General features: G+C 45.9%; 1 protein-coding gene across 5 annotated transcripts in view; it reads right to left on the bottom strand.

Annotated features, from left to right (window-relative positions):
• IDO2 (indoleamine 2,3-dioxygenase 2) overlaps positions 1–22,082 on the bottom strand; it is a 48,551-nt gene that overhangs the window by 16,182 nt on the left and 10,287 nt on the right. For 2 of the 5 annotated variants that reach the window (XM_084758123.1, XM_084758122.1), the window contains exons 2-7: positions 17,361–17,456; positions 11,019–11,138; positions 8,040–8,158; positions 6,138–6,152; positions 3,946–4,045; positions 3,075–3,192 (exon numbers count right to left, since the gene is read on the bottom strand). In XM_084758123.1, the coding sequence (XP_084614249.1) occupies positions 3,075–3,192; positions 3,946–4,045; positions 6,138–6,152; positions 8,040–8,158; positions 11,019–11,138; positions 17,361–17,456 (568 nt within the window). Of the gene's footprint in view, positions 1–3,074; positions 3,193–3,945; positions 4,046–6,137; positions 6,153–8,039; positions 8,159–11,018; positions 11,139–11,466; positions 11,553–17,360; positions 17,457–22,082 lie in introns of those variants that run through there. The other 3 variants (XM_084758126.1, XM_084758125.1, XM_084758124.1) reach the window with 3 other exon arrangements.

Here is a 22,082-nt window from a genome sequence, read left to right on the forward strand (position 1 = left end):
GGGGAAGCAGGCTATCAGGATGAGACCTGAAAGGTGTGGTCATATGGTGGGGGAGGAGGTCTAGGGGACGGAAATAGGGTGAAGGGGGCATGGCGGGGCGGGGGTGGGGTGGGGGCGAGAGACAGGAAGATACGAGTGAGGGGATGTAATCTGAATAAATTATAAAAAATTTTTAAAAGTCAAGAAATAGATAAAACTGGACTTTAGAGAGCAGCTTAAATAGTTTGGATAAAATGTAGATCACTTAAGTAACGTATGAGTGAAGGCTGCCTCTGGAAACACAGATGTGATCTTTAGTAGATTTAAACTAACAGGGAATTTCTATGTTCTAATTTCCCAACTAGGTTTAGGGAAAAATAAAAAGGACCCCCTCAGCAGACACCCATCAGTCAGCACTTTATCAGACAGGAACATTTGATCGCTCGTTCCCACTAAGAGAAAAGTCTACCTAGGTGTGTGCATGCCAGTGTGCAGGTGTGTGCATGCCGGTTTGCAGGTGTGTGCATGCCGGTATGCAGGTGTGCAGGTGTGTGCAGAATGTATGGAGGCCAAAGGTCAGTTTCTCCCGCAACCTCTTTTGAGACATTGAGTTTCCAGCTCAGGGCTTCTACTACCCTGGCTGCCATGAGCCCCAGGGGGCCTCCTGTTCCCCCTCCCCAGCACTAGGGTCACAGAGCAGCGGAACCACCCTTCCAGCTGTTTGCTTGGATACAGGGAGGTAGAGACTCAAACCCTCGTGATACATAGTCACAGCCAGCGCTTTACATCTGAGCAGCTCACCAGCGCCTAAAAGAAAAGAATTATTAAGGCTGAAGCCGGACTTTCTGGACTCTGAAGGAAGGAAAGGAAGCAAAGAAATTACTTTCTGGAGAGAAGCAACACACCTTGATCTTTCTAAGGGGAATTGACTCTCGGGGGCATGACCTGTTAACGAGCTGCAGAGTGTTCCTTGAAATGATTTAAACACTTGAAACCCTGGAAATATTTTGGCTGTCCAAAGTATCCCCAAACTCCCACTTAGGCAGGCCACATAGACAAGGCCTCCCTCCAAAGACAGTCATATAGGTACATAGTGCTAAACGGAGGCGAGGAACAACGGGCCGAGATGGTTGTGGTGACGTTTTTAGTACTGTGATGGCCTAAGGGAGCTTGATTATGAAAACAGCTGTCTGCTTTTTGTGTTTTCAGCTGTTGTGAGCACTGTGTACAACGACAGTGTTAAGCTGGGCGAAGGCCTGGGGACTTGGTTCGCAGCGCAGTGGGCCTTTGACATCCACAAACGGCATTTTTACGGAGCTGACATGCCTAGGAAGGATGTATGTCTGAAGGGAAAGAGTAATCCCAGAGTGCCTGCTGACATTGGGCTCTGAAAATAGCAATCGATTGTCTGGTAAAGTCTATCCTATCCGGGGACTGAGCGCAGAGGGAATTCATCCAGCTAAACTCTCTGTATCACTCACACAAAGTAGCAGCTACAGATGAGAGCCTGTCGGGAGGAGGAGGTGCATGATTTCCTGCCTGTGCCTTGCAGCATTTGATTTTTTTTTTTTAAATATCATCTCTCTTTTATGATTACTATTGTAGCCCAGGGAGCCACTCCCATCTCAGTGACACTGCGCTGCTGGCAAGGTACCTGCACAGGGCAAGGGGGTGGTGGCCTGCTCCTGCTCCAGGGTGCCACAACGGGTTCAATGTGAAAAAAGCATCCATCAGGAGGCCCATTTGCTCCTTAGCTGTGTGTCAGCCTCTGTGTGTGACTTGCCACTGTCACTCCGCCTAGTGGTGTCAGAAGCCTTGTGTTACACATCAGATGTCTCAGCCCTCAAGATGAAAACTCACGAGTCATTTCTGGGCTTAACTGTTCTCACTACTGCTCTATTTTGGTCGCAGGAAAGTCAGAGGCAGGGTCCCGTTCTCCAGGCTGAGCTGAGAAGAGCACCTGCCCACTCTGAGGGGCTCATGGGATGGTGAGAAATGTGCTGCTGCCATTTTGGAAAAGTGTGGACACATGTCCCTCTCCTTCCCCATGTATATGGATATGGCTAATCATAAAACCTTGAAAATCCCATTGGGTAGAGAAATTTGTCTTAGGATCAAATGGGGCAGAAGGGTGCATTTAGGAACTCCCGGGATCCTCAGACCTCCATCAGAGGATCATGAGGATCTTTCTGGACTTTCCACCTAGGATCTGGAGACGCTAAAGAGCAATGACCCCACAGTGTCTTGGCAAAGCTACAATGGATCTCACCATCTGACGTATCAGTGAAAGCTTTAAGGTTAAATCCGAAGAAATGGCAAGCAGACAGGAAATGTGTGATCCTGTGATCTCAGGGGACAGCACAGAGCCTGGGGTGACCACGTTTATTACGTGTTAAGGTGACAACATCACACCTTGTCTGTCTCCCTCTGTGCCCCCTTGGCTATTACTGCCCTTAATCTTCCTTTCATGAGCCAAGACTCTAGGAAGAGGGTGCTTGCCTCTGTTTCTCACACTGAAGGGGCCACACTTCTCCCTCGAGCCTGCCTTAAGCTCTCAGTGAGCACAGTGGGTAGATTTCTGTGTTTCTAAGCCCGTTTACCAGAAACTTCAGAACAAGAGTTGGCCCATCGGGAAAGAATGCACCAGTTATTCTTCCCGACTGAATTGGCCAAAGAAGTCTAAGGCCAGGCCCAGGTGTCTCAGAACCCACAGAGAGGAAAAACAAATGACACCCCCACAGGACAGGCCTGTCCCCCAGCAAGCCTAACCTAGGAGGCTGAAGTCCAACCAACCAACATTCCCCTTAGGACTCATCCAATCTTCCAGGCTTCACCAAAAACTCAGCGTACCGAAGACAGAGCTGGACTCTGAAAAGGGGAAACCACCCAAAACACACTAGAATATAAAGGACAATTCTGCAAAAAAATATTTCTGCCAACTGAAAAATCATTCTCTGACAGGGGGGTGGTGGGGGAGGGGGTTACACCAAACGAAGGTAGAACTCCAGCGCCATCTTGTGGAGAGATGGACCACCATCATCCACATAGGGCCCACCCAGGTCCAGGCCACTAGAGGTAATATCTCAGTGTCTTACCATGCATTTGGGCCAAGGCTCTGATGATGTCCTGGATGGAGCATCTCAGATGCTGCAGGACCTGGAGCAGAGTGTCCTCGTTGTGCTGCAGAATGGCCTCCACTCCCTGAACCAGGGCCTAGGGATGAGATTCACTTTCTCTGTTCACTGCTTTCCCTTAAAAGATCCAAGGAGGAGGCCGATCCTTGAGGAGCAGCCCGGAGTTCGGCAATAGTTGTGCCAGGACTGGACAACCTACTACACAAGCAGGCATTTAATGAAGCCATAAATCTGTCTTAGTCTACAGGTAAAGGTGAGATGTGAACGCTCATGCTTTGTTGTCAATCATTTTACACCTCGCCCTGGTATAATCTATGGGATCTAAAGGAAAAGGTGAGTTTTGAAGCACCCAGGGTGAGGTCGTCTGCATGACTTCGATGATGTCTGCTATCTGGACGTCGTCTCCGTCTTTGCAGAGCTGATGTCTTGAAATAAATATACCCTCCCCCACTTAGGTCTTTGTTCTGCTGCCGTTTCTGTGGAGAAACTCCATCAAGCATGGATTTGCCTTTATCATCTCTTTTCATAAAATGACCTCCCCCCCTCCCCCACAAACCTATATGACTCTAACTTCTCCAGGGACACAAACTGTGGCAGCTAGCACAGTGGGTGCCCGTTGCACCCTGCACATGGTGGCCATGTGTGGATGGAGGAATCGGTTCACTCCAGACTAAAAAGGATACTGACACCACAGGCTAGAACTGAGACCTCTTCCATCTTAGGCAACCCAAGCAGAAAAAGGGCTGTCTGTTCGTAAGGAGAAAACTACCCTACGGAGAGAATGGGGTGAGTTCTAGACCAAAGAGGACATGCTGTGAGGTAAAAAAAATACCTTAATGCCAGGTGCTGCAGCCTTCTCCACCAAAACCGTCACCAGTACAAAGCCCTGCAGGCTCTCTCCCCCGGGAAAAGAGATGATAGTCTTCAGGTTACTGAGGAAAGAGGCCACCCGGAAGGAAGGAAGGAAGCCAGGTCAGTTCGAGTCAAGTTCCCTTGACCTCAGTGCTTACTGCTGCCGTGACCTCAACCCCAGTGATAGGCACGGCAACCACGCTGAACAGTTATTAGCAATAGGTATCTGGCCCTTCAGGATCACATCATTTTTGTCCAAAGCTAAGGGGGTTTGGGGCTAGAGTGATCAAAGTGGGTTCCATGGTCCCATTAGCTGAAACTGTGGCCCAGGGACACGAGGCAGCCTGTCTAGAGGCATATGGCTGGTTGTTCACGGCCATGCTAGGTATGGCTTCAGAACTCAGCCCAGGCTTCCTCCCCTCCCTTTGTTTTTGAGGCAGAGTCTCACTATTTATTGCGTATTGTCCTCCAGCTCACACCCCACCTGCCAAGTGTGAGGACTACGGGTATGCACCTCTGTGCCTGCCTGGAGTTCCAAACCTAGGAGGAAACGCTGCCACAGAGTGGGGAGACTGTCCAGAGGGGTCATTCACATAACCAAACACAAGGCAGAACTTCAGGAACCCACAGAAGAGGGAGATGGGGGAGTGTAGGAGCCAGAGGGCGCCAGGGCACCACAAAAACCTGGCCCACAGAATGAACTAAGCAGGGCTCATAGGGGCTCACAGAGACTGACTCTGCAATCAGGGAGCCTGCACGGGTCTGCACTAGGCTCTCTACACATGTGTTATGCTTGTGTAGCTTGGTGTTCTTGGGGGACTCCCAAGAGTGGAAGCGGGAGTGTCTTTAACTATTTTGCCTGCTCTTGAGACCCTTTTCTTCCTGCTGGGTTACCTCATCCAGTTGTTTTTGTTGTTGTTGGTGGTGGTGGTGGTGGTGGTTTTTTGTTTTGTTTTTGTTTGTTTTGTTTTTTGAGACAGGGTTTCTCTGTGTAGCCTTGGCTGTCTTGGACTTGCTTTGTAGACCAGGCTGGCCTCGAACTCACAGCGATCTGCCTGCCTCTGCCTCCCGAGTGCTGGGGTTAAAGGCGTGTGCCACCATGCCCGGAACCTCATCCAGTCTTGATATGAGGATTTGTTCCACATTCGGTGGATGTCCCTGGGAAGCCTCTACCCTCTCCCGCCCTCCTTCAAACTAAACATGATCTGGGGGAGGGGGAAGGTAGGAAGATGACTGGAAGGAGTGGACGGGGGGGGGGGGGGAAACTGTGCTTGGGATGTAATGATTTAGAAAGGGAGGAAGAGGAGGGGGCGGGGAAGGAAGAGGAGGAGGAGGGAAAGGAGGAGGAAGAGGAGGAGAGGATGGGGAGAGGAGGAAGGGAGAAAAGGGAGGAGGAGGAGGAAGGAGAAAGAGGAGGAGAAGAAACAACAAAGAGGAGGAGGAAGAAGAAAAAAGGGGAGGAGGAAGGGGAGGAGGAATGGGAAGGAAGAAGAGGAGGAGGAGTCATTTCTAATCAACTTGACATATTCCCATCAGATTCAAGTCTGATCCAATCTACAAAACGCAGACAAGTAACTACACTTCATGCCTAGCATCTCACACACACACAAGCAAAGCCCAGACTCGAACCTTAAAAACAGCAAAGCAGATGCAAGTCACACGTTGCCATCGGTCCAGCAGAGGTATGTTAGCTTGTCTTCACCTTCCACCTGCACCCTTCACAGAGCTGGGGGGAGGGGCCGATGTGTGTGGGGTGCAGCTGTGGCTTCTCTGCCAGCTTTGCTCCCCAAAGAAGGGGCAATCTCTGACTGTAGACCAGACCTGCCTGCAAGGGCTCCAGTCCAACAGATGACAAGGGATTTCAAAGGGAGCTCTTCTGTCACTGTTGCCTGCCTGCGTCCGGCTTTTTGCAGATGTTATACAGAGATTATAAAGCTCTTTCAGGTTTCACCATCACAGATGTTTTCTTACGCTGCACTTTATTGTAGACAGACAGGGACATGTGTTTAAGAAAAATTAATTCCTACATCCCTATCAAGTAGCCTTCATCAGAGCTAACGCTTGGACTATTGACTTTTTAGCACATTTTCTTTGCATTTTCATAACTTCTTAGACTGCTGATGCTATGCTGTCCATAGAGCTTGACATGTGGGTTTTAAAGGGATATCTTACCTGATTTCAAATGGTCTGGTCACATTTCAGTTATTGGCAATGGCAAAGAGAAAAAGAAAAAAAAAAAACCAACTCAGTTGATAACCAGATATACATACACATGCATACACGTCAGCACACACCTAGAACGCCGTGGGGTGTCATTGGACAATGAGCCACCAGGTGGCAGCATAAACCAGCTCTCAGCTCACAGCGCCAGGGCTGGCTGTCTGCAGGCTCTCATTCATTCTTGCTGCTCTTCAGCTGTCACTCACTGCACATCCCACTTTAGGGGACTCTACTCCTGCCTACCTGCTAGGATTTGCCTTAGATCCCCAACTGCCATGCTTTCCCTGCCGCTCTCCTGGCATTCTAAAGATACCGTTTGTGTTGCTCTTTGCCGTCCATCAGGCGGCGCTTTGTCTCAATACTGACCTGCTTTGATTCTATTTCTTTCATTTCTTCAAAGCACTAGTAAGCTCTGTGAAGAGATCTTAAAGGTATCAGGAAGATGATCATCCCAAAGAATGACTGGGGAATCCCAGGCCTACACCTGCATCTCTGGGCCCTGCACCTCACTTGCTGGGACACTAACTTCCTATGGTTATTTTTAACTTTCTCTTCCCAGAGCAGACACATTCTCCCTTCAAACTTTCTTTTTCCTTTTCCTTTGAAAAGGCACTTATATTATCTCACCCATCCCAATTCTAAGCTAGAATATAGTAGATAATAAATAGATAATAAATATAGCTTTCTATGCATACCAGTTTTTTTTTTTAAATCATTCTATAATGGGTCAAAGATCAATCCAGGCCTGGTTGTATATGCCGTTAGTTTCAGCTTGTGAAAGGACTGGGGCATAATGATTACCAAGCCTAGAAAAGCTTATATTACAGTGTAAATTACAGGTCAGCTTTGACATTGTAGTGAGAAACTATATCTAAATAAAAAATGAAGAGAGGGCTGTGGTATAGAAAGCAGAGCGGGAGCACCTGCCTCACATGCAAGGGTCCATTCATTCCTCAGTCACATACAAACATGCCATCATCATGTGGCATCATCACATCATCATGTGACATCATCAACATGTGACATCATCACAGAAGGCGTAGAGTTCTATGGATCTTTAGATAAGATGTTCTAATTTATCACAAAAAGTAAATGCTGCCTTGCATCTACCACCTAAAGCAAATTTGACTATGAAAATGAAGTTTCCATGGATTTGCCATTGTTTGCTTGTTTGTTTTTAAGTGGCTAGACAAATGCTTCTACGCCCAGGTCAGCTGCAAAATGGAATAAAGTAGGTGGAATGGATGGCACAAATCAGAACCATATTGATTACCCCCTGACCCCCAGCCCTAACCTGACTTGAACGGAGGGCAGAAGGGGGAACACACAATGTACTGAGAAAAACAGCACAGTGTGATTATGTAGAAGGCTGAAGGTCTTGAATGAGAAATCCAGATGTGAAGTGAAAGGAACAAGAGAAACCATTTTGGGGGGGGGGGTGGCTGGAATGATGGCTCAGAGGTTAAGAGCACTGGCTATTCTTCCAGACTTCCTGAGTTCGATTCCCAGCAACCACATGATGGCTCACGAACATCTATAATGAGATCTGGTGCCCTCTTCTGGTGGGCAGGCATTCACGCAAGGCAGAAGAACATCGCATACGTAATGAATAAATCTTTTTTAAAAATTGAGGCCAATGTGCTTAGAGGCCACGAAGAAGAAACGTCTGAAGTTTAAATGTGCATGTTGACTCTTCCATTGGAACCATAAGGCAAATGGTGGATGCAAACACACAGATCACTACAAAACAGCCCTAAGAGCCTGAGCCTTTTGTCTCAGGTCAGTTGAAGTCCTAAGTCTTTCCTGATCCTCACTCTGTTGATACCTGAAGAATCCTTTCCTTTCCCTCCTTACCCTTCTGGGTTCCTTTTGGTCCAGTTTGTCAGCACCAGATCAGAGTGGACCAGGATAGGAGGGAGCCCCAAGTTCCTGGAGACCTCAACAAAAGGGACGGCAAGAGTTCTTGGCAGCACCTTTAGGGCAAGAATCCAGGCAGTTAGTATATTCTATTGGCAGAGCAAAAGGCCATGGCTGCCTGTGATAGGTGACCTGGAGACCAAGCACGAATTCTCTGAGTGGTCCACATCCACACCCTACACATGCTTCCTGGGAGCCACCCAGTAGGGATGCTGTTTATGACAACACACTGCAAGAGATACGAAAAGCAGAGCTGGAGCACACCAACACACATGATACACAGAACTTCTGGAAACTCTACCAAAAAAAAAAGAGTCTCACCAAAATGTTTAGTGTACATTGAAGCATTGAAGACTAAGAACTAGCAGTTTAAACTGCTTTCTAGATAAATGATAGATTATAAATAACATATATATATATATATATATATATATATATATATATATATATATAGATAGATAGATACAGGCATATAAGCACATGATGCAGAAATAGAAATAAAGATGTAGATATACACAGATTTTAACAAACAGAGGGGTGTGTGTGTGTGAGAGAGAGAGAGAGAGAGAAAGAGAGAGAGAGAGAGAGAGAGAGAGAATGAATCTGAGAGACCAGTACACCCGAGAAAAGATGAAAAGGAGAGAAAATCTCAGTATGTAGAATTGATTCCTGTGTCACTTCATGTGTCAAGCCCCATAACTTCAGGAAAGTCACTCAATGACAGAACCCATTCGCCACTTTTGTCTCTTCCGACTCCTAACATTATTTTTGAGGGATATGACATCAACCTCCCAACACACACTCAGAACACCACTGAAGTACAGCAGGCTTGTTTACACCCAAAGGACCCTTCAAGTTGCAAAGCCCCTGTCCGTATCCCCGTCCTTTCGTCAGAGAATTCATTTCATCTGTTAGCTTTTGGAAAGCCCCTCGAATACAGATCTGTGTCTGTCCACAGTCCAGAGAAGTTGCTCAGATCCATGGGGTCCCCAGCCATGGACAGGGCCAAATTGGCAGAGGCTTACAAAAAAAATATATCATTTCTAGGTACAGTGGCGCATGCCTGTGATCCCAGCACTAGGATGGCAGAGGCAGGCAGATCTCTGTGAGTTTGAGGCCAGCTTGGTCTACAGAGTGAGTCCAGGACAGCCAAGGGTACACAGAGAACAAGAAACCCTGTCTCAAAAAACCAAAAAGAAAAAAACATCTTTCTTATGCTCCCTACTCCCAATTATTTTATTTCTAAAATAGATCTCTCCCTCCCTCCCTGCCTCCTCTCTCTCTCTGTCTGTGTGTGTGTGTGTGTGTGTGTGTGTGTGTGTGTGTGCGTGTGTGTGTGTGTGTTTGTGTGTCTGTCTGTCTGTCTGTCTCTCTTTGTGTGTGTGTGTGTGTGTGTGTGTGTGTGTGTGACAGACAGACAGACAGACAGACAGGGAGACAGAGAGAGGTGAATGTAGGCACATTCATGCCAAGATGAATGTGCAGTGCTGAAGGCAATGGATAACTTCGGGCACTAATCTCCACTTTCCACCTCGTCTGAATCTTGTCTAGCGTGAATGCTGCCTACAACAGCTTTCATGAGGGTCCTGGGGGCCTTGGCTTCAGTGTCGGACCTGCTGGGTACCAATTTACCCACTGAGCCATCTCCCCAGCCCAGGACTGAAGACAGTTTAAAGAAGATGTGCGTCTGCCATTCTTTCTTCCTCAGAGTTAGGAAAGAAGTGTGCTTTAGGTAGAGAACAATTACAGAGTTCACAGATCATGAAAAGCCTGCCAAGCTTCCACAGAGATGAGGGCTGTGGAGGAAGGGTGGGGGTGCGAGGCAGTCAGCCCTTCGTGTGAGACTCTCAAGGAGCAAGAGCGCTGCGCTGTCCTTTCCTCTCAGTCTCAAGTATTTCCACGGGAGACAATATGGCTTGGGCTGGGTGAGGCAGAGCCTGGCTTCTCACGCACACTGGACTAAGAGAAACACCTTGATTTCTGGGAAAGAGAAACTCAGGAAAAAGGAATGGGGCTGCTGTTGAGTGGTAAAGTATTAACCAGCAGGCACTGGCCCTGGATCCCATCCCAGTAGGCACTGGCCCTGGATCCCAACCCAGCAGGCACTGGCCTTGGATCCAAACCCAGCATTACCAGCAAACACAACACAGAGGAGGAATGAAGAACAGAACAGGGTGGCACAGGACAGTAACCCCAGCACTTGGAAGGCTGAGGCAAGAGGAACATGGATTTGAGAGCAACTTGGACTAGAGAGCAAGTCCTAGTCTGGTTTGGGCTACTTTGTAAGACCTTGACTCAAAAAAAAGGGGGGGGGGATTAATCAAAGAAAAGTCGAAAAGCAATACTAGTTTTTTCCATGGATGGAGAAGAAGGGTTTTGTGCCCTAAAGTACAGACTGAAACTAGGAAGTCATGGAGAGATGACTGATAAAGCAGTGGCAGGCTAAGCGGAATGTAGTATTAAGGAAATCCCAAGTCTCTATGTGTTGCTCGGGAAAGAAAGCTACTCCAATGGAACCAGACGGCTTTCCCACTGTCCCCAGGCTGCTCTGGACAAAGGAGTTGACTTTGAGCTTGGAGCAGCTCCCCAGATGTCTGTACAACAGAGCTTTTATGAAAATCAAGACGATCAGTGTGTTGAGAAATATTAAATTCTGCGGGGTGTTTTATGAGTTCTCGGGATCTAAGGGGAGCTCTTCACACAGTATTGGAATGGGGGTGCCAGGGACATTAGAAAATGGCCATTAGTCTAAAAAGAAAATCGGCTCAGTAGAAGGAAGAAAGAAGAAAGTTCTAAGCCCCCTTCCCTGCCTTTTACTGATTTTTGTTTCTGTTTTGAGGTTGAGCAACGGAACCTGGGGCTGGTGGAGCGACTCCAGGTGCAGGGCACCTGATCGGCTTTCTCCCTGTCCCTCACCTTTTCGGGTTGGGTCTCCCCTTCCTGCCAGACGAATCCCATGGTGATAGCAGCAAGCACCAGGTGTGCCAGGCGCTGCTCGAGGTAACCCTTTAGGAACCTGCAGTCCAGGAGAGGCATCTGTTCAAGAGATGTTAAGGTTAGTGGCTGAAATGCTGAAGGGTGGGGGACTAGGTCAGGACTCCCCGTGACTTGAGGGTCCCGCAGATGTTAGAATTCTGTTTGGCTTTCAACAGACATTTAAATGGCTTCAAGCACAGCCACTTAACCCAGTTCTTAGAGCGATGCAGTATGGGAGGTGCCACGTCCTAGGGTCCAGAGACTATTTGTACCCAGTTTGTGACAGGCCCTGGCCTCAGACTGCGGCTTTGAAGTTTTGCAGTGTAAACATCAAGGCTGAGATAAGTCTTCCCCCGTCGCCAACCCCATCCCAACCTGAAAGCCTCACTTTTTAACTGTGTTACAATTTTGACCGCAGAGAGACCCAGTAGAGTAAGGGATGTAAACTCCTACAAAAATCCTGCCTTAGCTGGGATCCTTGTCAAACACCCACAATGCAGAGGTAGCGGTGCTTTCCACCCAGCTCCATCCCCACCTCCTTCCCTGTGGGAAGCCACCACTCCTGGTGATAAGGAAAGGCCGCCCTGGAAAGCTGTGTCAGTACACAGTCCAACCACACAAGCTTCCCTGACCTGCCTGGCTGCTACCAGCTCATCCGCCCATGCCCTCCGCTCTCCACATTTCTGCTCCCTTTGCTCCATAGGCGCCTCAGAGGGAAACCTCTCTTGTGGGTTGGACCTTGCAAGAGCAGAATTCACAGTCTTTCCTTCTCCCGCCGCTAGGGGGCAGAGGATGTCAGCAGTGGTTACCCGGTACCTGCTACAAAGAGCTTAATTTAATGACAAAGGATGCTTATATCCCATACTGGGTCAGAGGAACAAAACCATCTCAGAGACATTTGCTAGGGCCACAGAATCTGCGGGAAATGAGCCAGTTCTGCAGATTGACCACAGCCCTGCTCACTAGAGTCATGCATGAGTCATGGGTTTTGTTTGAAAATTTCCAGCAGCCACAGGTTTTTTTAGCAAAAAAGAAGAAAAATGAATTCTAATAACGTACTTTGTTGAGTCAATGTATAAAATATATTTTATCATGTAATCACTATAAAAGTCCTTCAAAAGCCTAGGGTAGGGCTCACCTTAAATCTCAGCTCTTGGGAGGAATAGGCAGGTGGATCTCTGTGAGTTCAAGGCCAGCCTAGTCTACAAAGCAAGTCTAGGACAGCCAGGGCTGTTACACAAAGAAACCCTGTCTAGAAACAGTCAGCCCCCTTGGCCCTCAGCAAGAAAAGGTTGTTCAAAGTCTTCAAAATCTATTCTGTGTCTTCCCACTTTTTCTTCATCACTCCTCTGGCGTTGAAGAAGGCCACATACAAAACGAGGTCCACGGGGAAGCTTGTTTTCTGTGAAGTCCTTGCACATTCCAGGATTGCTGGCCTCACCTTCTAAACATACATATGATTCAAAGAGCAACTATAGGGACTGGAAAGAAAGTGATGCCCTTGTAGTTAATTGTGCTTATACAAACAGCTGCAGATAAGAACTCCACACACCGTTTATCTTCCCGAGCTGAGTGTAGTGGCCATATATTCCAATATTTCCATAGTGCATTTTTTTTCAAGTTCAGCTTTGCTCTCATTTCAGTTTTGGTTAGAACACAAAGAAATGAGGGAGGGAGGGAGAGAGAGAGAGAGAGAGAGAGAGAGAGAGAGAGAGAGAGAGAGAGAGAGAGATTGGTGCAGCGGTTCTCAACCTTCCTAAAGCTGTGTTTTTTTAATGCAATTCCTTATACTGTGGTGAGGCCCAACCATAAAATTATTTTTGTTGCTACTTCATAACTGTAATTTTGCTACTATTACAAATCATAATGTAAATATTTAATATACAGGACTTCTGATGTGTGACCCCCCCCAAGGGGTTGTGACCCACAGGTTGAGAACCATTGGACTAGCATTTGCTCTTCCTCTCAATATGTTTTCATTATTTCCTTCCTTAGCATTTACTTGTTGGAAAGGTTGCTTCTTTAGCTCTCTGTTAGCTTACTGATGCAAACCTTGTGTTTAAGAAAGGCTACCATTTATCTTCCTTAGTTACTGCTCTAACTGTCCAACTGGACTCTGCAGAAAACAATGGTATATCTTTCTTTATTAATTTATTCATTTTACATCCTGATCGTAGCTCCTCCCTCCCCTCCCCCCCTCTTCTCCCATCCTGACCCCTAGTTCTCAGAAAGCAGAAGCCTCTTGTCCCTTATCAACTGACCTTAGATTATCAACTCTCTTCAAGACTGTCTTCATCCTCTTCCTCTGTGGCCTAGCAAGGCTATCTCACTGGGGGGTAGGGGGGAGGGGGAGTGATCGAAGAGCAGGCAACAGAGTTCATGTTGGAGACAGCTGCTGGTCCTCTTACTAGGCAACATACACGGAGACTGAGCTGTCTATTGGCTACATCTGAGCAAGGGGCCTGGGTCCTCTCCATGCATGGTCCTTAGTTGGTGTGTCAGTCTTCACAGGCCACCCCCACCCCCAGGCCCAGATTTGTTGGCTCTGTTGATCTTCCTGTGGAGCTCCTGTTCCCTCTGGGTCCTTCGATTTCCACACACATACACACACCCCGCCCCCACTTCCCTAAGTCATCCTGTGCTCTGACCAAAGTTTGGCTGTGAAACTCAGCTTCTGCTTCCATCCCCTGCTGGGTGGAGTCTTTCAGAGGACTTCTATAGTAGGCTCCTGTCCTGCTCCCTCTCTTCAACCGTTTCTGGTGTCTATTCTATTTGCTCTTCTGAATGAGAATTAAGCATCCTCCCTAGGGTCCCCCTTGTCACTTAGCTTCATTAGGTCTGTGGATTACAGTGTAGTGTGTATACTCTAATATAAAACTAGTATCTGCTTATAAGTGAGTACATACCATGTGTTCCTTTCTGGGTTACCTCACTTAGGATGATCTTTTCCAGATCTATCCATTTGCCTGCAAATTTCATGATGTCTTTGTTTTTAACAGCTGAATAGTATTCCACTGGGTAGATGTACCACAGTTTCTTTATCCATTCTTCAGTTGAGGGGCATCCCGGTTGTTTCCAGATTCTGGCTATTACAAATAAAGCCGCTGTGAACATAGTTGAGCCAATGTCCTTGTTGTATGGTGGAGCGTCTTTTGGGCATATGCCCAGGAGTGGTATAGCTGGGTCTTGAGGTAGAGATATTTCCAATTTTCTGAGAAAGTGACAGAATGAAGGAATGGTCCCTTTTCTCCACACCCTCGCCAGCGTGTGCTGTCACTTGAGGTCTTGATCTTAGCCATTCTGATGGGTGTAAGATGGAGTCTCTGAGTCATTTTGATTTGCACTTCCCTGATGAGTATAAATGCTGAACATTTCTTTACGTGCTTCTCAGCCATTTGAGATTTCTCTGTTGAGAATTCTCTGTTTAGCTCTGTACACCGTTTACAATGGCATTTCTTTTAAAAAGCATCTTTTTTAAACTTATAAAGTAATTGGAGGTGGCTGTCAAATGTCAGGTACATACATATCTCTGCATACCAAGTGTGTATGCATACTTTATAATCAGAAAATGGTCTCTTTGGTATCCATATCATACTTGGGATAGAACTGACATTGTACATGTGGTGTGTGGCCCAGTGCAAATTATTTCTGGTAGGTGTGAATACAACCCTGATGCTTGTGAGTACACTGCACTCCTAAGGACATTATTTGATTGTCTGCTTATTAACCTGGAGATTTATATCTCAATCTTGATTTCTCAGAACTCAATATGTACTCAAGGGTCCTCTGAACTAGCTGTGCCATCCTGCGGATCTCACCACTCGGGAGCAGAGTATTTCCAACACACATTAGGTGCCTGTGTACATCATTTCTCTGACTTATTGCAAAGTGAACTTTGATACAAAGATGAATACATAGAAAATGGGTCACTTCACTCAGAGGAAAGATAGCAAGCTACCAAGAAGAGACTTGATACCCTATGTGCATATACAGGGGGAGGAGGTCCCCCTCAGTCACAGTCATAGGGGAGGGGAGTAAAGAGAAAATGGGAGGGAGGGAGGAATGGGAGGATATAAGGGACGGGATAACAAATGAGATGTAATATGAATACATTAATAAAATATATTTTAAAAAACAAAAGAAAACAGGCTACTTGTTTGAATAAAGACTGGAGTGAGAGTCTATATGATGACACCTATGGTTGCACCACTCTGGAGGCTGCGACAGGAAGATGTCAAACTCAAAGCAAGCCTGGGCTGCATGCTAAGACTATCTCAGAAGGTAAAACTGTATACCTATCTCTAGTCTGCCATTCTGCATACCTATACATGTTACGTACACGTGCACATGAAGATGACGTTTGATAATTCTACAAGCAGGTACTGTCATACTCTTTCTGCTGCTCCGTAAACTATAGAGCAAAGATGTGTAAGGTGACAGGGAGACACAGGCACATGCCTACGTGGCCACCTAATAGCTGCGTGTTTTCATTCATTTAACAGATATTATTAATGGAGATTTGGGGGTCTCTCCTTTAGTCCTTTCATTTTCTATTGTCTTTTATTTACTATTGCTATTAAAATGGCTACAACACACAGCCTTATGCATTCATCTTGACTTTTTTTTTTTTTTTGAATGAGTGTTTCTCCAAGACCAGTTTGTGCATGTGGACTATCTGAAGCCAAGCACAGGCACGTTTACTGTCTCTACTGATACTTGCGTGACACGTTGCTTGTCACGCTGAACTATCCCAACTGCTTGTCCTACTGCAGCCTGGTTAGTAACTCATTGATCAGTGTGAAGGTTGGTGGATGAAAATGGGGGCAGTGGTCTATAGGTTGTATCACAAAAGGATACTCTCTATGGACTGACCCTTCACCTTCCCCACTGGGGTGCAACTAACATTTTTGTGGGTTCTAGACTTCATCTAGAGAGAGAAGCATTTGGCTCGCCCTTTGAAGGTGAAACACTTTGTAAGGAGTTTTGGGGGGACAGTGTGTATGTTTTTAAAACTCACAGCTTGATTCAGGGCAATATGTCACTGATGTTCACTGTAGGATTTGTGTGTGTGTGTGTGTGTGTGTGTGTGTGTGTACATACATGTGTGTGAACATGTGTGTGTGTGTGTGTGTGTGTGTGTGTGTGTGTGTGTGTGTGCATGTAGGCCACAGGTCAACATTAGTTATTTTCTTCTATTATTCCCCATCTTACTTTTTTTTTCTTTTGATGCTTTTGTTAGTGTAGTGTGTCAACAGTGTGGACAAACCACCTTTGTGAGGCTTTGTGTGAGTTTTGTGCAAAAAAAAATAACTGTTACACTTTCTTACATGGGTCAGCTTCAGCCCTCAGCCTCATTGGAGGGTTGGAGTGAGGGTGTTTATCTAGCGTATTTCTGGGTTCGGCTGCCTGTCCTGGTTTCTGAATACCACGTATGAGCCATTGAGCAAGCATTTTAAAGTCAAACCATAGTTAGACATTAAGCATCAGCAAAGAAAGTGCGGAAGGGTGGAGTGCCTTTCTTGTACCTCTGAATGCTGAGGCTCGGTTGTGACAGATGGAGATGAAAAGGGGAAGTGATGTGCAGATAATGGATGTTGTCATACAGCAAGAACTATGAAAGGGTCCTTATAGAAGCCACTGATGCTCAGAACAATGAGATGAGGACTTCCGCCATTTCTCAAAGAAGGAACTGTGATCAGGAGGCTAACTCTCTCAGTTTCAGGCTTACTGTGAAATCCCTGAATCAAAGCACATTTTTTTCTAGCATGCCTTTCCCAAGATCAGAAGTCATACTCTTCTTAATTATTTTTGAGGGAAATTGCTCAAGCTGTCACAAATGTGCCTCCTGCAAATTCTAATGCGATGTCTGTGGATTTCGCCATTTCTACATAGCCAAGGCTGACCCTGAGCTTATAAATCAGAAAGGCTTTTAATTCAATTAGTACATGAAACAATAAGATCAAGGTAACCCACTCAGAGGCAGCAGAGCGGTGACCATGTGGCTTGGGCATTTTCATTTGTGTCTCCCTGGTTTTTCCCTTCATTTATTTTCAATTCTCATCTATAATCTATTTTATACAAGCATGTGTTGAGGACCTGGTATAGTTCAGATATTGCTTGTCTACGCTAAGGAAGACAGGTTTGCTGAGTCTCAGTGTCTGTGAGCAGCTCCCATAGCCAGGTTGACTGCTTCACTCCCAGAAAGCTGAGAAGGAAAGGGATAAGAAAATGGATGGAGGGCAGCAAGAGCAGTGGCAGGAAGGAAGGAACGAAGCCATGTACCTCGTACACACGGGCCCGGAGCTGGTGGCTCTCAATTAGCCAGGGAAGTTTGCTGGCGATTTCCATCCAAGGTTTGTAATAATCAGGAAGTTCTGCCTGCATTTCAAATAGAAACAGCTCAGTATTCTAGATCTCTCTGGAAAGCAGCTTTGGAATACTCCCCAGGAGAATCCAAGTCACCCCAGGTGTGCAAACAGAACTCACTGCAAGCCTGACCTCAGGCTGGACTAGCCACACAGACGCTCAGATGGCTAGAATACAGAGCTCGTGCTTGTATCATATAGCTAGGGGGTGAATAGGAGCAGGCAAATGGGTGCTGATGAAGATCATGTAGTGCCGTGTGTGTGTGTGTGTGTGTGTGTGTGTGTGTGTGTGTATACGTGTTTGTGTATGTGTTGTATGGATGTGTATGTTTGTATGTGTGTGTTTGTGTATATGCATATGTATGTGTGTAGTGTGTGTATGCATGTGTATGTGTGTAGTGTGTGTGTATGCATATGTGTGTGTGTGTGAGAGAGAGAGAGAGAGAGAGAGAGAGAGAGAGAGAGAGAGAGAAAGCCCTAGACACTCATGAGAAGGGGTAGTGGTTAATTATATCGCTGGCTATGGGAATGAAAAGGGAATATCCACAGAAACATGACAAAAGGCCCTGGTTTTACAGTCTGAAAGTGACTTTTTTTTCTTCTTTTCACTTTCATTTTTGTGTTTTCAGTCTTTTGAGGCAGACTTTTGCTAGGTGGCTCAGGCTGATCTTGAACTCACAATCTTTTACCTCCGCTACCCAAGTACTAGGCTGTAGACATGAGTCTTCAAGTTTATAGTTGTATTTTCTGTTTATCTAGAGACAGTCTCTGAGCTGCCCAGGCTGCCGTTGACCTTGAGCTCCTCCGGCTTCAGGCTCCGGCAGAGCTGGAGTTACAGACTCAAGCCACTGGGTCAGGCTGTATCTGTTTCTACGAGGCAGTTTGTACTCATCTGCTCCCGTTTGTCTGTGTCAGCTTTAGCCAACAAGCAGTAGAGCTGGGCTGCTGGGCGCAATCGCAAGCTGACTTGGCAGAAGCAATCCAGTGAGCATCCTGGAGGCAGCCCACTCATTCTTGTATGGCTGACAAACGGGTGTACCCCTGGTTTAGGCAAAGCCCCAAAGATTTTGCCTCGTGACTGCTTATCGTTGCTATACTGACTTTCCATGCTTATCTCATGTATCTGGCATGGCAGAGACCCTCACTGACTATTGTTTCACTCTGTTGGGAAGATTTCCTGGAGACTATTTTGAAGAGGTACCTTTGTGACGCAGTGTTGTTAAACTAACTGATGACTTCATAACCCCTGGTGATGATTGTAAAGAATTTCTAACTTGATTGAAGTAATTTGAAAACCTAATTTAAAAACCTAGCAAAAAACTGCTAGGAGCTCTGTGAACCTCCATATGTCAAGTACTTGATTTACACCAAGAGAGAAAACAAGATTGAAACAAATTCATAATCAAGGAGATACACTCATTCTAGGTTTAGTCCAAGGATATGGCCCAGGAGTACACCAGGATAAGAAAGACCATATGAATATAGAAACAAAGAATACATGGTTAGCTATACAAGACAAGACAGACACTCATTTCTTAGAAAAACTTCGACATAAAAAACTTTCTTGGAACATATTAAAATACATTTGAAATAAGAAAAAGATAAAAGTTCTGCTTTGAACTCACCATGAGCATACAGATAAAACCACTGCTTTAAACTTATAATAAACAAAGTACCCAGTTAGATATTGGGATCAATAGTCCTACTGTAGCTCCCTTTTTATGTAATGATTGTATCTATTTTTGAATATGGTAATTTTTTTCCATACATAGATAACCTTTGCATTAGATCGTATAAAAACCCAAGACAGAATTAGTTATTGAAGCCATCTTCTTCATCCAAAAAACTGTGTCTGTCTGTTTATATGTCTGAATGTCTGTATCTATTGTCTATATATGTGTGTGTGTGTATGTATGTATGTATGTATGTATGTATGTATGTATGTATGTATATTCACATATATGTGGATGAATGGTGTTTTGGGGAGCCCCATTGTTTTGTCTGTTGGTTGTATGTGTGCATGTGTGTGTGAGGTTCATAAAAACCTGCTTGCTTTGTCTGCCAAATGTGTGTACATCTTTGCATGCTTCTAAGTTTAGTAAGTAAGCAGCAGTTGTCCAAAGTGTTTTATTGACCTTCTTAATTAGGTCTCTAGCTCCCAGCAAGCAGCTGTTCACAGCTAAGTCATCAAGTCAGAGAGAACTGAGGTACTTTTCCTTTTACAACCCCTAGTGGCTCACCACCTGGCTTAGCTGATTAAGACCTCCTGTTGCTAAACAACAAAGGTTCTCAGCTAAAAAGCTCTCTTTTCCTTAAGAGTTAAAGTGTAAATAGTAAGGCCACCAGCCTGGAACTTTAAGAGTTAAAGTATGTAGGGAAACACCAGCTATCAGCTAGTCATTAGCCAGTGCCCCTTGGTTTACCCTGGGTGCTGGACCTGATCTCTAGCACTGGTCAATAGCAGCAGGAAGCTGTGTGCTATACAAGAGAAGTTCATTTGGCCTTTCAGAAAATGTTTGCTAACCATGGATGCAGCCCAGTGGCTTTCAATGAACAAAGCGCCCAAAGTGCCTCCGAGTTACGGAGAAATGGGATGAAACCCACCACGGTGTTTATAAATAGAGTGATTGTGTGATGACGGGTCAGGACACAAGAAGGAAATGCAAGCAGAAGTCAGGTCAGGCAAAAAGCCAGTCCTAAATGGATTGGGCTTCCGTGTCTGTAGAAGTTAAAGATAGGAACCAAGAAGTGTGAAGCGCAGAAAGAAAGCCACTAAAAGAGAAACCATGGAGTGTGGCTGGTGTTTCTACAGACTATGCAAACCGAAACCTGAAGAAAGTCTAGATTGGCACACTGGGGGATATTTGCAAGGCAGGCACAGCACTGACTCCATCAGCACAGATAAAAAGAGAGTCCTAGAGGTTCAACAGCCATAGAGAAAGACCAACCGTATGGCAGTCAAAACTTAAGGAGAACTTTATGAAAGGCCGCAATCAGAAGATCAAGGACATCAGTATGGAATTAAAATAAAGCTACCCCTTAGTCACAAAGCAGCTCCAGTAAGGGCTAGTGTCTCTATGTCTTTGTTGCAGAAATTGAGGTCAGGATCTTAGACAACAGGTTCAGAGGCCCCTGTGCTGGGGAAGTGTGGGAACACGGAACCTGCTTTTACAGAGGCCTTCTAAGAATAAGTGCAGCGAGCAATGCAAAGGGGAAGGGCACACTCAAGGGCAGCAAGGCCATGAAGAGGAGGAGGAGGAACCTGGAGGTGGGGGTAGGGGATGCATCCTGGCAGAAGCAGAAGTGGGGACTGGAGACTTGGCTTCCTAAGGACCCAGTTCCTCAGCACCTGGAGTGAAGACCAGGTTGGGAGACTCGAGAGAGGGATGCACCTTATGCTAAGAATTGGGCAGGGGAGAGGGGAGGAGACTCTGAGCAAATGTAACAGTGGAGGGACAGTGAGAAGCCAGGAAGGTTGAAAATTCACACTGGGAGAAGCAGAAACCAACAGACTACCCACATATCACAGCTGCCATTGGGGGCGGGGCGGCATCTGGCTCTCCTGTGGTTCTGGGCTCAATTCCTGGTTAATTTGCAACCCTGGTGTTTCCAGCATCTTGCCATAAACTCTGAAAGCTTTGAGCTTCATTCAATCTTCTCTTTTCTTTCTTTGCCTCTGAAGTAATTCAGGCTAAACTGGAAGCCTTGCATCAAACTACACCAGGAAGGGTGGCTGTAGTTCTAAACAGATGAGGATTTGGCCAAGGAAGATCTCATGGCCCTGCCTACTTCTAGGAAGCAGAAACTGTTGCTGAACTCACCCCACCCAACCACACCCACAGCAACCACCAGCCTTTGTCTGGGAGAGAAATCATTAATGTCGTCATTTTCTCCAGGAAAGAGGTACAGGTGCAGAACGGAGGAAAGCAGAATTAAACTGACATACATTTGGCATCAAGAGAAGGACTGTAAGAACAGAAGCAGAGGGCAGCTGTTGCTGGGCACGAGGGGGTAGAGCACATCCCTGGTACTGTGATCCCTGACTCCCATCCTTAGGATGAGAAGGATAGAGATAAAGAGAGAGATAGAAGATAGATAGATAGATAGATAGATAGATAGATAGATAGATAGATGCTGATATTTCTATCAGCAACTGAGTTCATCTTACTGGTGTGATCTGTACTCTTTAGAACAGATCTGAACACAGTAATTGAAGTGTTGGGCCAGAGTATCTGATGTTTATTTTGAAACAGAGAATCAAATCACACATGAAAATGTCACTAGGACTCAGATGCCCCCTTAAGTGGGTGGGACTTAAAAAAGAAGCTGTCTCTAACTGTCACCAGTACCTAAATAAGGAATCCTACTCACAATTAAATTAAACCTGGTTGGGTCTGCCTTCCTCATTTATGTGAGAAATCTTAAATAGTTCATTTCTGAAAATTGAGACTCTACGGGGCTGGAGAGATGACTTAGAGATTAAGAGTCCCCGGCCATTCTTCCACAGGACCCAGGTTCAATTCTCCGCACCTACAAAGCAGCTCACAACTGTCTGCAACTCCAGTTCCATGGGACTCGACACCCACACCAGACATACATTCTGGCAAAACCCTAATGGACGTAAAATAAAAATAAATAA

The sequence above is a fragment of the Acomys minous genome, assembly GCF_964271855.1.
Source record: "Acomys minous genome assembly, chromosome: 15".
Classification (NCBI taxonomy): domain Eukaryota; kingdom Metazoa; phylum Chordata; class Mammalia; order Rodentia; family Muridae; genus Acomys; species Acomys minous.